Source organism: Cyrtonyx montezumae, unplaced genomic scaffold (genome assembly GCF_038088225.1).
Source record: "Cyrtonyx montezumae isolate F1298 unplaced genomic scaffold, pur_monq_1.0 scaffold_6, whole genome shotgun sequence".
Classification (NCBI taxonomy): Eukaryota; Metazoa; Chordata; class Aves; order Galliformes; family Odontophoridae; genus Cyrtonyx; species Cyrtonyx montezumae.
Window position 1 is genome coordinate 10,857,341 of NW_027072067.1, and position 14,786 is coordinate 10,872,126.

At 50.7% G+C, this 14,786-nt stretch overlaps 2 protein-coding genes across 2 annotated transcripts; one reads left to right on the forward strand and one right to left on the reverse strand.

Annotated features, from left to right (window-relative positions):
- The first annotated feature begins 166 nt into the window (after positions 1-166).
- On the forward strand, positions 167-2,913 carry CCDC51 (coiled-coil domain containing 51). The gene is made up of 3 exons (XM_065749487.1): positions 167-475; positions 774-938; positions 2,072-2,913. Exons 1-3 carry the CDS (start codon positions 167-169, stop codon positions 2,846-2,848), a joined length of 1,251 nt encoding a protein of 416 aa, XP_065605559.1. The 3' UTR covers positions 2,849-2,913.
- A 5,100-nt stretch (positions 2,914-8,013) lies between these two features.
- On the reverse strand, positions 8,014-12,710 carry LOC136057137 (basic proline-rich protein-like). Its single transcript, XM_065749704.1, has 3 exons — positions 12,597-12,710; positions 9,224-9,465; positions 8,014-8,713 (listed from the first exon to the last, which is right to left on the reverse strand). The coding sequence occupies exons 1-3, from the start codon at positions 12,708-12,710 to the stop codon at positions 8,014-8,016; spliced, it is 1,056 nt and encodes a 351-aa protein (XP_065605776.1).
- Positions 12,711-14,786: the final 2,076 nt, after the last annotated feature.

Sequence of the window (14,786 nt, forward strand, 5' to 3'; positions counted from 1 at the left end):
CTAGCAGTGGTTTTCTTCAAATTCTTGAATTTTATAGTTTTTTGGCATGCATGTTTAGTTTTAAGAGATGTTTACCATAACTTATTTTCTTTTAGCACTTTTCTTTGGTGATTGAATACCAATGAAGTGTAAACCAAGGGGCCAATGAAGTGTAACCAATGGGCCAATGAAGTGTAAACCAAGCATGTCATCAGTGTCCTGTGGCCTGCAATATCACCATTCTTTGGTAAAGTGGAGTCAAAAAATGAACGTGCACTTAGTGCGGACTTACTGTTCTTCTGGAGCAAAGAGGCCCAAAGCCAAGTCAGCCATAGCAACGGCCATGGGCCTTCTGCGTCGGGTGGCAGAGGCTGGGAGTGTTATGGGAAAAAGCTCCCTTCAGAAAATATCTGCAACTGGCAAGAACTGGTGGGACAAATACGAAGAGTTTGTTGGGCTTAATGAAGTTCGAGAGGCTCAGGGAAAAGTGACAGAGGTAAATATGGAGATGATGTGAGAAATAACGTTTAAAATTATGACTTAAGCAGTGTGAAGTATGAACGTGGCTGTGAGGCTGAAAAGAGCCTCTAAGGAGAACTGTGTCTCTTTTTCTGCTTTAACTGGCTATGCAGATACTGTGACTGAGTTCAGGTCTGGTAATCTCAGTACATGTAGCGTATCCCCCACATTGCAATGAATTGTGTTGCTTTTGTTTTCCTCCCTGAAATCCGTATGACCTGCAGTTTATATCTATCTGGAAATAAGTCTCTAAAATAAATAATCTCTCTTCTCAGGCAGAAAATGTCTTTATGATAGCCCGAGGGATAGTACGACAGGCTCGTGAAAATGTAGAAGCCCAACAGATAAAGCTGAAGGAAGTGCGGGACCGCTTAGACAGGGTCTCTCGGGATGACACCCAGTACTTAGAACTGGCTACACTGGAACACAGATTGCTGCAGGTAATTTTCTGGTGTTTGAGTGCTGAAAACATATGTGCTTTGCTTCTGTGTGTGACTGCTTTTGTAGATGTGCCTAGAACATTGTTTGAGTGGTGACAGGTGCATGTAGAAAGAAGATGGGATCCACAGTCCATCAGTAACAGATAAAGGTGTGGTAGCAGCCTGAGTCAGCCCAGAAATCCAAGTGGAACTGCAGGAAGCAGGCCTGGAAACTGACACATTTATGGCAAAGCTCGGGCAAGTAGTTGATAACTATGCCTGAGTTTAATGGATCTTCTGAGTCAATGAGTAGAGCAGAAGCAGTGAAATAAAAAGAACTGTCCAAATATCAGGTTTGTGTAGATGAGATTTCAGGAAATGAGCTCAGCATCTCTATGAAGAAAGGTAGAACTGAAGTCATCACTGTGGCACTGCTGCCTTACAAAATAAAGGCATGCTCAAATAAATGAGATAATTTGGGGAATGCAGTTAACTGAGAGACAGGTTCACTACTATCAAAAACAGTTCTTCCTATGCTAAAATGGCAGAATTTTACTGCAGGTAAATAACCATAAAGTTTCCACTGTTTTGCTGAGATGAAGTGACTTCCAAAAGGAAATGCTATGCTGAAGCCAGCAGGGGTAGAAAGTGAAGACGTATGACTTTGAACAGGGGAAGAAAGCAAAGGCAGAGGAATGAGAAGTGTATGTGATCGTGAGATGAGCCTTTCCAGGACATTCTTTTCAGAACTATTTTCAGTTCCTGTTTTAAGGGAATTACAACTGAGATGAGAAGTGGGGTAGAGGAGGTCTTTCAAGAAGTAGGCAGAGACTGAAAAAGCTTTCTTTATGGGATGAGAAAAGCTGCCTGTTTGTAGCTCTTTTCTGTCATCACCACGTGGCAGATTACTCCTTAAAAAATCTTCAAATGCAATTCTTGATGATCTTTTCCATTTCGTAGTATTGACTTAAAATGATATCTTACCAATTGAAGTAGGATTAATAAAGAAAATTCTACATTTAAAGGAAAATCTATGAAACAGTTTTTGCAACAGAGCTGATGGATGTGCTCTTTCCTTTTTTTCTTTTTTTTTTTTATAATCTGAAGTTAGAAAGTTGTGTAGCTTCTCCTCCAAAACACTGTGTTTCTTGCAGGAAGAGAAGAGGTACCGAGCTGCCTACTTAAATGCAGAAGAATCTGAGCGAGAAAAATTTTCTCTCTTCTCTGCAGCTGTAAGGGAGAGCCATGAGAAAGAGCGGACAAGAGCTGAAAAAACAAAGAACTGGTCTATTATTGGGTCTGTACTGGGAGCCATCATAGGCGTTCTTGGTTCCACATACGTTAATCGAGTCAGGCTGCAGGAACTGAAAGTCTTGGTGCTTGAAGCACAGAAGGGCCCAATAAATCTGCAAGAGGTCATCAAAGAGCAGGCATCCACCTATTACTTGCAGCAGAAGGATCTCAGTGATGTCATAGCAGACCTGAAAAACATTCTGCAAACAAGGACGTCGCAAGGAATAAAAGAAGGTGTTTTATTGGCAAGAGAAGACAGGAGTGACTCCATAAAAATAGATTCTCTTCTAATTCCTCTAAAAGAACAGCTTAACTACACTAAACAAGTCAGTTCATGTCTCGGGAGTTTACAGCAGCAGTTTACCCAGCTGCAGGAAAGTATAGCACAAATAATTTCTGAGGTGCAGAGTGTTAAACTTGCGGTTCATTCTAGACCTGTGGAGAGAGTTACAACCAGATCCTCAGGGGAGAGTAAGGGCCAGGCTGCTGCTGTGAGAGATGTGATTTTAGAGTTGTGTGACACAGAGCGGAGACTGGAATCCCAAATAAAGAGGAATTCTATTTACAGCACTGCACTGACATGTACTATGTTTGCTGTTAGTCTACCAGTACTCTATATTTTACTTAAGGGGAACTGATCTCTAATGAGTTGCCATAATTTACTCAATTAATAAAAGTAAACTTGCACTGTGTTTAGAATGCAGCTCCAAATAAATTTGTGCTAGCATTTCTCGTGCTTTCTGCTGTATGCTTGGGAAACTTGTCAGGGCTGTCCATCTACTGCTGTAGGCTCCGTGTTAACGCCGTGCTAAGGCTATGATCTGCTGCGTGGCTTTTCACTCAAGTGAAAGAGTCCACTGTGTCATCTGCTGATTTAATCCACTGGTTGGCTCTTCCATTGTTTAGTCTCATATATGATGCCAGTCGGTGACCTTCATCTGGAGCTTCATGTGTGGTTTTCAGTTCAAATGATTCTTTCAATCTATCGTTGATCAAAGTACATTGTGTGTAATCCTTTATAATTTCACTCCTGATTTAATAATTTTTCAATTTGTACACAAAACATTAGAAGTCATTGTACCAGTCAGATGGAGATATTTATCTGATGTTTTTTGGGTTGGATTATTTATTTTTTGTCTTTTTTTTTTTTTGCTTTTAATCTAGATGCAATAGTGTGCTGTGTAACAAACAGCAGGAGTGATACAGACAAGGAGGACTGAGGTTACCATGATATGACATACAGCTTCATGTGTCTGTACAGCCATGTGTATACTTAAAATATATTTAAATTGTGTGTGATTGCTTTCTGATGATAATGGAGCTTCCCAAAGCATTTCTGGAACTTCAGCCACGTTACTGACAGGTACAGAGATGTATGAAGTGCAGCGGTACTTATTCTGTAGGTAGAAGTCTGTCCTTTCCCTGCAGGCTCCTTGACCTGCCATTCCCTTGCTATTTTGTGTTCACAGTAGGCAGCTTTGGAAATCACTCTCTTATCCCCAGTAGTTTGAAACTGTCTTCAGTTTATATTCTTTTAGTTATGTCCTGTCTGGAAATGCTATTCTACAGCAGTATTTCTAAGGTGGTATTTTATGGTAATGGTGCTATGCAAATTACTCCAAAACAGCAGTTGGGAAGAAGCGAGAGGTCCAGCTGCCTGCTTTTCTTGGAAGGGATGTAGAGTGGCTGGCTGAGAAAAATGCTGTTTAATCGTGAGTGTCAGTGTATGCCCTGAAACAAAGTTGTCAGTATTGTTGGTATGGTTTTCTCCCTGTAGTGGTAGCAGATAAGCAAACCAAACTTGGAACTCAGGTTCTTCCAGGCACCTCTGTGAAACCTTTGCAAAGCACTGACGACCTGACTTCATGCTCAAATGCCTCTGTGTGAGCATTTCAGAATGACTAAGCTGTGCTCAGTACACACTCTTGATACACAAAACTCTTTCCAGTAAACAGGAAAAGAGCTGGAGGTTTTGACTGTAAGCTTTTAAGACTGCACGATGTTTGGGACTGAGACATTTGCTCTGAGGCACCAACTTCATTTGGTACTGCTGGGTGCTGTTATAACACAACTGAGGAAGCAATATTAGGAAAGATCTGTGCTGATTCAGTGCTTGGAGTATAGAATATGTAAAGGGTGGCTTTGGGAAGGACTGCTGCTGGTTTCTGTATTGATTGTTTGGAGAATAGAGTTGGTTGAGGAAGCTGTTTGATCCTTGAGAACTGGGATAAAAATTCCCATTCAGCTGCACCAGGAAATACATATGGATCAGCGCAACTTTTCAAATCTGTAATGATTCATTTTATCGTTTCACAAATGTTTCCTACTTTATACTTCTTGCAGAAGCTCAGTGAAAATCAGAGACAAGTGTGTAATTGAAGAAAGGGCAGCACAGTGGTTCTGTTTGTACCTGAAATTCGAGAAGAGCTGGATGGAGTGATATGTATCAAGGTGAAAACAAAGATCTCAGCCTGTGTGGGGAGTTCGGAGATTCAGGAATTGGTTCTGTGTGTGCAGTGTCCTTCAGCTGGCACCATTCCTTATTAGAGCTGCTTACTGTGCTCGTGCTCTTCTGTGATAATCCTCCCTTGTAAAGTGACAGCAGAATCATTACAATCAGAACAGCAGCTTGTAACAGCAATTGGGAGGACAGATGTGTATGCTCCCTCGACGCTGCGTGAATCATCGCTCCGTTGTGGCAACGGTGTGTGGTTGCTGCTGTGCCACACGTGTACCCCAGAGGCAGAAGGTGTGGCTGTGCAGTCCCAGCTGTACCTGGAGCTGAGGGCAGTATCCAAGACGACAGCAGAGCACAGGCTGTACACCTCACCAGTGAGCTACTTCATGCTAGTTCTCTGTCATGGCAACACGGGCAGTAAATACACAAGTCTGAACAAAAGCAGCTCAGCTGCATGCTGAAGTATTTGTCGCAGTGCTCCCTGTCGTTGAGGTGCGTTTGCAGTACTGGCAGTGACTTTGGCTACAAACAGTGACACCTCATTGCATTTCTCCTGGTGATTCAGGCACGGCCAGGGGTGTGCTTTGTTGCCTGTGTTCTTCTGGGCAATTTCAGCAACAATAAAACAACCAAACAGCAGTGCTGCATTGCATACCTGTGAATTATTAAAGTTACACCGGTAGCTTTTGGGAGTGAGGTCTCTCAGCTGAAGCTTTCCTTGTGCTAAAGCCCTTCCAGACTGACATTCTTGCACTCTGTGAGCAAAGTCCTCTCTGGGTAGGATGGCCCAGCCAGCCGTGTATCCCAGGTGCCATCCAGCTGAGTTGGTGGCTGCAGTCCTTTTTGCAGGTGAAGCCAGGCACCGACCTGTGCATCTGTCACAGTTTCAGGTTATTTTCACTGTTAACCAAGTCACAGAAAGAGGGAACAAGTAACAGCAAAAGGAAGTGGACAATGAATGTAGAGAAGAGAAATGAATGGCAGTTGTCTGAACTTGGCTCCTGCCAGGCTATTTTCAGTTCTGCTGCTCTTAACTGAAAAGCAAACAGCCTAGCTAGTGGCTATGGAAAAAAACATGGAATGAGGTCAGTGCTGTCTTCTAACAGTAGGTGCATTCTGAAGATAATTTGCCATTTCTTCCATAGAGGAAAGAAATATCAAACATAGCTTATGCATGCAAAACAAGGGTGACTGTACGTGGTATCACAATCAGTGTGTATTTATTATTATTTACGGTCTGGATGTTCTGACATCCCGGTTGGAAGCTGCAGGTGTTCCTGTTGATCTGCTTGTAACTATGTTTGGCAAAGACAGTTCCTTGCACAGAATGCCTTCTAAAAACAAGTACTTCCTTCTCCGTGGTGCTGAGGAGCGATAGAAGCATTCTGCTTCCTTCAGGAGCAGCAGGACTGAGATTTGCAGTAGGAGGGAGGATCGTGTACACAGTGGGCAGCTGCAACAGAGTATGACCCTAAAAGTATCACGTCCACAACTGTTGTTCAGAATCAAATTTGCCAGGTGTCTTCTCAACTAGTTTTGAAACATTGTACAAGGAAATGTTTTTTAAAGCTGCTTTGCACACTTCTGCTGTAAACCTTTAATTTTAAATGGCTGCCACCTGCAGTGGCCTTCGTGTGAGCATCCCTGAAACAAGCTGCCCGTTACAGACTGTTTGGCTGGAGTTTGGGAACAGGCCCTTCAGCATCACTGCTGAGTGGTTTGGGGCAGAGGTTCCCGAATGTGGGAAGTGAAGACCATACTGATTCTGAATGTTCTGAAATCTGGAAAGCTGCAGAGCAGATATGGCTGACCGTCTGATGATTGCCGCTCTGGATGCTGTCCATTGCCAGGAGCTGTAGACGAGACTCACTCGTGACTTTCTTAAACGCTTTCATCCTCTGCTTGGAGGGGAGGAAGAGCAAGAGGAAAATCAGAAAGGGTATAAGCAGCTGCTGGTCTTGTGATTACCACACCAGTTACATAAGAAACTCAGCTAACCTGCTTAGAAGCAGCTGCGAGCAGGGGCTTCCAGAGGGTAGGGTCTTGCACAGATTTGAACATATAAAAAGCCTGATTGAATGGGAATCAGAAGCCGCTGAACGGACAAACGAACGCCGCGTCGGCTCTTTGTGCTGCGCACCGCGTTAGGGCTGCTCGGGGAGCAATGCCCGCTCCTTCCTGCAGGGGGCGCCGCGCCGCGCTGGGGACGGCCCCGAGGGGCAGAGCGGCGCGGCCCTGCGCTGCGTGCTGCCCCGCTGCCCTGCGCTGCCCTGCAGCCCTGCTGCCCTACGTGCTGCCCCGCTGCCCTGCGCTGCCCTGCCCTGCCCTGCACTGCCCTGCACTGCCCTGCGCTGCCCTGCGCTGCCCAGCGCTGCGTTGGGTTGGGCTGCTCCTTTTCAAATAAAGCCTTTCTGTGCGCGTGTTGGGACTTTTTTGTAGGCAGACTGAAGGGGCTGCAGGTCCAGACTGGCTCTGCAGGAAAGGTTCGCAGGGGATTAGCGTCTTGAGTCAGGAACGGGTTGGAGCAAAGGAAAGAAATATATACACAGGTTTTTTTTTATGCTCGTAGTCACCAAAGCTGGATTGCAGTGGAAGCAAGGCGGGTACAGCTCAAATGTCTGATAGGAGAGGTGGAGATAACGTTTGGGTGAATGAGCCCTACCCTGAACAGTGATGCTGAGGTGGAGCACGGCAGCAGGATGGGTCCCTCGGCCTGGGCGAGGAGCAGCACGACTTGCTGTCCCAGGGCTGGCCCTGTGCTGCTGGGACCCCCACAGACGGTGCTCCCTCAGCTTTCGGACATCGTTTCTCCCTCAGGCAGCAGCAGTTCGTTGGGGTGGGAAACCGGAGACAGCGGATACAGCGTAACAAAGAGTGTAGATGTTCCGTGGTGCTTCAGGACGTGGGACTCGTACCAACAGCGCTCCTCTGAAATGTCAGCGATGCACGTGGGAGGGAAGCCTGGCCCGGCGTCTCAGAGGGCAGCTTTGTGCCTCGAGCGGAGCTCTGTCTCTTCTCCCCCCCGCCGCGATCCAGGCGCGATGGGCACGCGGCTCTTTCTGCGCCCGTGCCCTCCTCCCTCGCTTCGTCCCGCAGCCGCGTCCGTTTCCTCCGTGCGGCGCTCGGGGCCGCGTGTGACGGCACGGCCCCGTCCTTTGTCTGCCCCTCCCGCACATCCGCGGCGGCCGCGTGGCCGTCGGCCTTTGTCACCGCGCTCGGTCCACCTGCGGCGGAGCGGTTCACGGCGGCCCGTTGTGCGGGGACGACGCGGCACGCCCGGGAGCACAGAGGTCACAGTGTGAGCCGCAAAAACGGGAGCATTAACGGCGAGGCCGTGCGGAGCCGTCACCGACGGATCGCGGCCGCGTGCGGAGGGCTTTGTGCCGCCCGTCCGTTCCCGCGGCGGCGCCGCCGTCCCGCGGGCTCCGGGCCGCTCTGGGGCCGCAGATAACGGCGCTTTATACGCTCCCGGCTCGCCGTGCCCCGCTTCCGCGGACCGCGCGGGGCCGCGCGGCACCTCAGCCACCTGCTGCTGCGGGCCGGCTCCTCCGGGCAGCGGCGTGCGGGGCCCAGGAGCGACACAAAGCTGCCCGCGCTCCCCTCGCCCGCTCCCCGGCGGCTCCCGGGGCTGCCCGGCCCCCTCCCGCCGGCAGCCAATGGCGGCTCGGGGCCGCCCGAGGGCTCGGCGCTGCCGGCGGGGGGCGGGGGGGGTCCCGGCCTCCGCTCGGACCCCGCGGGACGGGAGAGGGGCGCGGCCTCTGCGGGCGGCGGGCCGCTATTGGGCGGGGGCGGGGGCGGGGCCGGCGCCGCGCGGCTCGGTGCGGGCAGCGCGCCTCGGCGGGGAGCGGAGCGGGGCGGCAGGTGAGGGCCGGCGGGGGCCGCGGAGGGGGTGCGCCTTCGGTACGGCCGCGCCCGGGTCCGGGGGAGCGCCGGCGATGCGGTGCTGGGGGGCGGCGGCGGCGGCAGGTGCGGCCCGGGGGGCAGCGCTTTGTCTCCGCGTGGGGGATGGGCGCGGCCCCGCGGGAACCGGGGTGCGGTGGGGCCGCTCGGGGCGTTCCCCCGGGTGAAGAGTCCTCCCCCTCTCCCCTGTTATCCTCCCGGCTTAGCTCTGCGCCCGGCTGCGAGCCGCGGTCCCGGTGCGGTGGGAGGGGTGAGGGGCTCCGGTAGCGGGCTCCCGCGGGGGGAGGCGGCACCGGGGCGGCCCCGGAGGGAAAGGTGGGAGCGGGGCCGCGCCGGGTGCTGGGCCGGGAGCTCCGCCCGAGTGCGGGGCGCTCGCTGCTGCCGTGCGGCCGGGGGCTGCCCAGCCACGCGGGGCCGTGCCGCTCGGACGGCCGGAGCCGGCTTCGTAGCGGCTCGGAGGACCGAAAGGGGCGCGGGTGGCCCGGGCCCGGCGGATGGAGCGGCGTCCGGAGCACTGAAGTCGCTGGCACCGCTCCTGGCAGCTCTGTACCGTACCCGGCTCCCGCGGGCAGCCGGCTCGCTCCGCGGTTAGACCTGTTCTGCTGGCTTACGGCCGTCTAAATCGCGGGGAGCCATCTGAACTGGGAGAACTGACCTGTCTGTCCCAAATCCCGCACCGTGCTTCTCCGGCACCGGCGGCACAGGGCACAGCCGGCACGGGAAGGCCGTGTGCTCCGCGATGGGGCTGTGCCCTCTCGTTCCCCTCCGGTGCCGTGCCGTGCCGATGCCATTGCAGCTCTTCCCGTCGGAACTTTCTGTGCTCGGTGGTGCCCTGAACGGCGCTGATCGCGGTGCGCTCGGTTCGGGACTCGCTGTTCGGATGGAGGTGGCCGTGTGCTTTGTGTATTAAACGCAGGAGTTAGTGAGTGCTGCGCTAATGATGTCCCTGTGCGTGTGTGTGCATGACGTTGGCAGCCGAGCTGGGGCCGGAGGTGTTGCTGTGGGTCAGGAGAAGGCTGGAGCACTGTCCTGTGCTGTGTGCTTCCACCGATGGAGGTGCACAGTGCAAAGCAGCGTGCGGTCACGGGAGTGGTAACAGTCGCTTTGGAGGCTGGGAGGTGTGCAGGGCAGGGGCTGCTGGTAGGCTGCAGTTGGGCCAGAAAGCACACAGATCGTGGGGCCACGTGTGGAATTTTCTCTTCAAATGTCTTCCAACATGTGAAAAGAGTTAGGTTCGTAATACGATTAACGATATTTAATCAGATTAAAATTACCAGCATAACTCTATGGAGAAAGGTGGGCGCGGACCGTCAGTGGCTGAGCTGATCCCTCTGCTTTGTGTCAGGATGATGTGGGGGTCCTGTGAGTGCTGTGCTGGTGGGACACTGCACCTGGAGAGGTTCTGCACTGCGGGGGGGGGCTGCCTGCCTGCTGTGATCCCTGCCCGGGGGTACTGCTTGGCTCTATCCAACGGGAAAGGAGAGGAATTGATGCCATGTGCTTCCTGGAGCAGTGCTGGGTAGGGGCACGGCACGCTTTGTGCTGTGGGGTCACCTGGTGAGGGGCCGTTCAGAAGGAGGTGAGGCAGTCCCAGTCCTTTCTGCTTCTCAAAGCAAACGATGAGGACTTCAGGCTTCACCTTCTTGGCAGCCCCTCCATCTGCTGTTTTATTGTTTGTAGCTTCTAGGGTTTTCCCCAACCTCCAATCTTCAAACTGGTTGCAGCAGCCATGATCTGAGCCCTGTAGAGGGGCCCTGGTCTGTCCCAGCCTGTGGGGTGGGAGCTGTCTGGAGGAGCAGAAGCCTGTATGCTTGGTGAGCATCAGCCCTCTGAATGGGAAGTGCTGGCTGGAGCACACCTGGGCACAATGGGAGTGGAGCTGAAGCCTTCCTGTTGCTCTTTGGTGAAGCCCTGCTTTTGGTGCTTATCTTAAGTATTACAGAATTACTGTATGGATTCTGCTGCTCATCACAGCCATGGGAGAGCTGCTGCTGCCTCGGTGGGAGCAGGCCAGCTGGCTCTTGTTGTGCTGGTATCATTTTCTTCATCCTATCATCTCAGTTATCTCTGACCTGGTGGCTGCAGTGGGGTCTTTGCAGGAATTTCCTCTTTATCAGAGTGTTGTCCGGTTTGCTCTTGGTGCTGGCAGGGAATCCTTAATAAGCACAAGCACTCCTTTTGGGCTCTCCCCAGAGCCATACAGGCTGAGCCTTGGTTCTGTGCAGCCATCCTCCTGCCCCAAAGCCCGGGCTGAGGGTGCTGGCACTGTGGCATTGCTGAGGGTGTTCTGACCTGTGCTGACATGCGCTGCCACCACTGGGAGAAGCACAGGGGTTTGTTGTGATGTCTGAAGTGCTGCTGAAGTAAGGACTTGTTTTCACTGCTAATGATTCATTTATTTATTTATTTTTATCCAGGATAAACTGAGACATCAGAGTGATTTTTGAGGTTACAGGAAGCAGTTAAGGTCTCCATCTCGTTCACTACGATCCGGCCCTGCCTCTGATGCTTGTGGGAAAAAGTGAAAGGAACAGATGGTGTCGGCTTAGGTGGATTTTATTTTGGGTTTGTTGTTTTTTTTCCTTCCATTTGGCAGACGTTAAAGTCATTTCGATTCTGAATCGCTTTTAAAGTGAGGATACAACTTTTGAACCCCTTATGCCACCCTGCTCAGGAAACAAAAAAAAGGAGGGGAGAATGAGGCACAGCAGAGCTTTGTGTTGGCGTGATCTGATAGGAAGGTTTCAGAAGTCGGTCAAAATGGGAGGTGAATCTTCAAATGGTACAGATCCGAAGGAAATTCCCAGATGCCAGACTTTAATTGCACGTGAACTTCGCTTGTTGGCTTGCAGTATAAACACCGCAAGCGCTGCAAAGAGCACTTCTGCGCCTGGCAAGTGGGTGAGATCTCACGTTGCTTTTGGCTTTGATGTTTAACTTTGGAAAGGCACAGGGCGGGTGGGCTGAACTCCTGCAGCCTCTGCTCTGCACCAGGGCTTCTGCTTTCAAAACCCCCTCTGCTCTACAGCAACCCTCTGTTAGAAAATGGTGCTTGTTTCCTAAAGCGGATGGTGCTGTATTATCTTGCCATTCAGCTCATGTCTGAGGTCTTTTGTCTGTGCTGGGGGGGCTGTAGGTGTCACGACTCAGGGTGAAGCTGTTGCAGCAGGACTGTGCTTGCTGGGTTTTGTGCTGCCAGGAGGCAGAGGAAGGCTGTGCCTGGCACTGCGGGGGGGCTGGTTGTGTTCAGGCATCTGTCTGTGCTGCTGGAATGAGCTTTCTGGCCAAATTGCATGTAGCTCTATAAATAGATTGGGTATATTTGATGTCTTGCTCCACTGTAATCTTTCTGAAAATTACAGTGTTAGCAGAAGCATGTTCAGCTTAAGGTTTCTGCACATGTGTGTGTCCAAGATGATTTTTGTTTTGAACCCATAGCTTTCCTGTCCCACACCATATTGCACTTTGTGTATGTGATATCCTTGTTCTGTGCAGGGTCACGATAAGAATCAGAGGGTGCAGACCCCTGCTCTGCTCCTAAAGAATGCGTCCTCTTGGCATCATAGAGTCTTTTGAGTCAGAAGGGACCCTTAAAGGCCATCTGGTCCAACCCCCCTGCAATGAGCAGGGACCACCTACAACTCCATCAGGAGCTCAGAGCCTCACAGAACTGCAGGGGTTGGAAGAGTCCTTTGGAGTGTGCATCCCTGGGACAGGAATTTGGGATACAAAAAGGAGCAGGGACCTCAGAAATGCATTTGTACCTGCTGGACCAGACCTCATCAGAAGTCATGTTAGAGCTGAAGGTGTGGGGTTTTGGACAGCTTGGGCTTAATGGCCTTGAAGCTTCTCGTTAACGCTTTCAGTCTTGATTTAAGCGTTTTTGTATCATCTGTTTCCCCCTGAAAGTGCTGGAGAAAGCAGCTCTGTGAGTTACCTCACAGGAAGCGTTTGTGAGGGGGGTTTGGTAACTTCTGGCATCACCTCTCTGCTGCCTTCCCCACCCCAGAGCCCTGTGCTCCTCTCACCCATAGCCAACAGATGGCTGTGCTGGAGAACTGAAGCACAGGAGCCGCTCTGGGTTTCTGAGTGCCCCCGTCGATGTTTTGATCTCCATTTGCATGCTGCTCGGCTTCCCGCATGCAGATTGCGGTCCATTACTGATTGATTCTGCCCAACAGAATGGTAAAACAGGCGTGCGGTGGAATTAATTGTACGGGAGCCGTGCGTGCTGCTGTGGGAAACGAAGTAGGAACTGGGGACTCTGTTTATTTGCCAGCTCTTGTTCACTGATTTAGCATTCTGAGAAAAGTAGCTGAGATCAATTGTGGAAATGTTGGCTATAGTGGGAGGCTAATGGTGAATTTAGATTCTGAGCCTTAGCTGGGATGCATCCTGGCTTGCGTTTTGTGTCGACCTGCGACTATTAAGAGATTCAAAGCAAAGACTGTGAGGACTTCTGGCTTTTGTCCTCTGCGTGGCTGCAGCTTTCTCGTGGCTCCAGCTGAGCAGTGTTTCCATTGCTGAGCTTCCCAGCTGTGCTGAAGTCTCTGAATTAAGGCTTTAAAGAGTAGAAAGCATAGGCAAGCTGGTAGCCACGTTTCAAACCCACATTGTTGCAAAGCCCACCACTGAAATGCACCCGCAGCCTCATACAGCACAGACCACCTATCACCACAGCTCTTGGCAGTGGATTAATGAATGCCAAACTCATTAGCTACAGACAAATAACATCTAAATAGCAGTTACCTTTCGGCTAATGACGATGGTGAGCTTCCTGCTGGGGAGTCATATGTGCTGTTAGTGTACGATTTGGTACTGGTGTTTTTTGCCACCTATTGACCTATAGGCAGATCTGTCTTGTGTTCATCTTTGGGCTGGTCTCCTGCATGTGAGAGGTGCTGTCCCTTCGGCATGATTTGGGCAGGAAGTTTGGAAGCTTGGGGGGGAGGGGAGGAGCATTGACCTGGCATCTGTGAGATAAAAAAAACCCCACCAAGTATACAGAACTTCCTTTCTGAGGGAGCAGCACAGCTTCTTTGAAATGAAGGTTCATTGTGTACATGAGTTAATTCCCTTTGTTTTTTGTGGGATGTAAAGGTCACTTTGTCTCTATCTAAACTATGACAAAATCAATAGTCTAATCAATTTCTAAAGTAGATTTAGTCTAAATGACTTCTGTTGTATGCTGTGTGTGAGCTTTTGTGTAGGCTTTGATGTGTGAGCGCGTCCCAGAAAGCCACTAGAACAGTCAATGCAGAGCATCATGGCAAATAACCTCGCAGAGTTTGCAGGGGAGTTTTCAGTCCCATTCACTGTGTCCACAGGGCTTTTTTTTACCTTGCCCAGTCCCAGCACGGCTTCCCCCTGCTGTTCCCACTGAAAGAATGGATCCCTGAGAGCAACAAAAGCAGTCGCGCAGTTCACTTGAGCAGTCATGCATAAAGATGGGCAGACTTTCTGCTGTGAAAACCAGAGGGCAGCCTCCCCTGCAACCAGTTTTCCATAGGTTCTGAGGAGGATGCTGAGGGTCTTGCACAGGAGGATGGTGTCCCTGCTGTGCACTGGGTGCTGCTGTTCCCCTGGGCTGGGGCTGTAAGTGTATGGCTCTGCAAATAAAAAGGTAAGGAGTGATGACAGCCATGCCTTGTTCCCCAGGGCCAGCTCAGAATTTCTTTATTATGAGAGACGTAAAGGGCTTGATGCATGTGTCTGTTTTCTCTGGGAACAGTGGCAGCAAGAGTTAGTCTTCATGGCATGGGGTGCCTGGCTGGCATGCACAAAAAGCATTAATCCTTTGTGCAGTCATTTTGAATAACTTGGCTCTCTGGTGAGATTTACGAGGGGAAGTTAGTTATTGTTTTAAATGTACACTGAGGGTTCAGTTGATTGTCAGAGCAACTGGAAAGAGCCAGGTTAGAGCACGGCAGCAGGTGGCTGCATCCATGTAATGTGCTTCTTCGGGAGTTTGGCTTGGAGCTGTGCAGCAGTGTAAATAATTCATCCGTGCCAACATCAACAGCATGCCTCGTGATTATTTAATAAAAAAAAAGGCTGATGCCTCTGAAATCATGGGTTACAGGGGACGTGTCAGAAAGTGAAATATTTCTAGCGCTTGTCCTCAGCGTCAGCGCTGCGTCCTATGCTGTTCAGGATTTGTCAGGTTTCTAGAAATTAAAGCAACTGTGAGCATTGATTCAGCAGACAATATGATGGCA

Coding starts and splice junctions, on each gene's coding strand:
- CCDC51 (XM_065749487.1), top strand. CDS start 167: ATGAAGTGTAAACCAAGCATGTCATCAGTGTCCTGTGGCCTGCAATAT. Junction 476..773: donor CTCAGGGAAAAGTGACAGAG/GTAAATATGGAG, acceptor CTCTCTTCTCAG/GCAGAAAATGTCTTTATGAT. Junction 939..2,071: donor TGGAACACAGATTGCTGCAG/GTAATTTTCTGG, acceptor TGTTTCTTGCAG/GAAGAGAAGAGGTACCGAGC.
- LOC136057137 (XM_065749704.1), bottom strand. CDS start 12,710: ATGCGGGAAGCCGAGCAGCATGCAAATGGAGATCAAAACATCGACGGG. Junction 9,466..12,596: donor CAGCCATCTGTTGGCTATGG/GTGAGAGGAGCA, acceptor TAATACACAAAG/CACACGGCCACCTCCATCCG. Junction 8,714..9,223: donor GCGGGATTTGGGACAGACAG/GTCAGTTCTCCC, acceptor GAACGCCCCGAG/CGGCCCCACCGCACCCCGGT.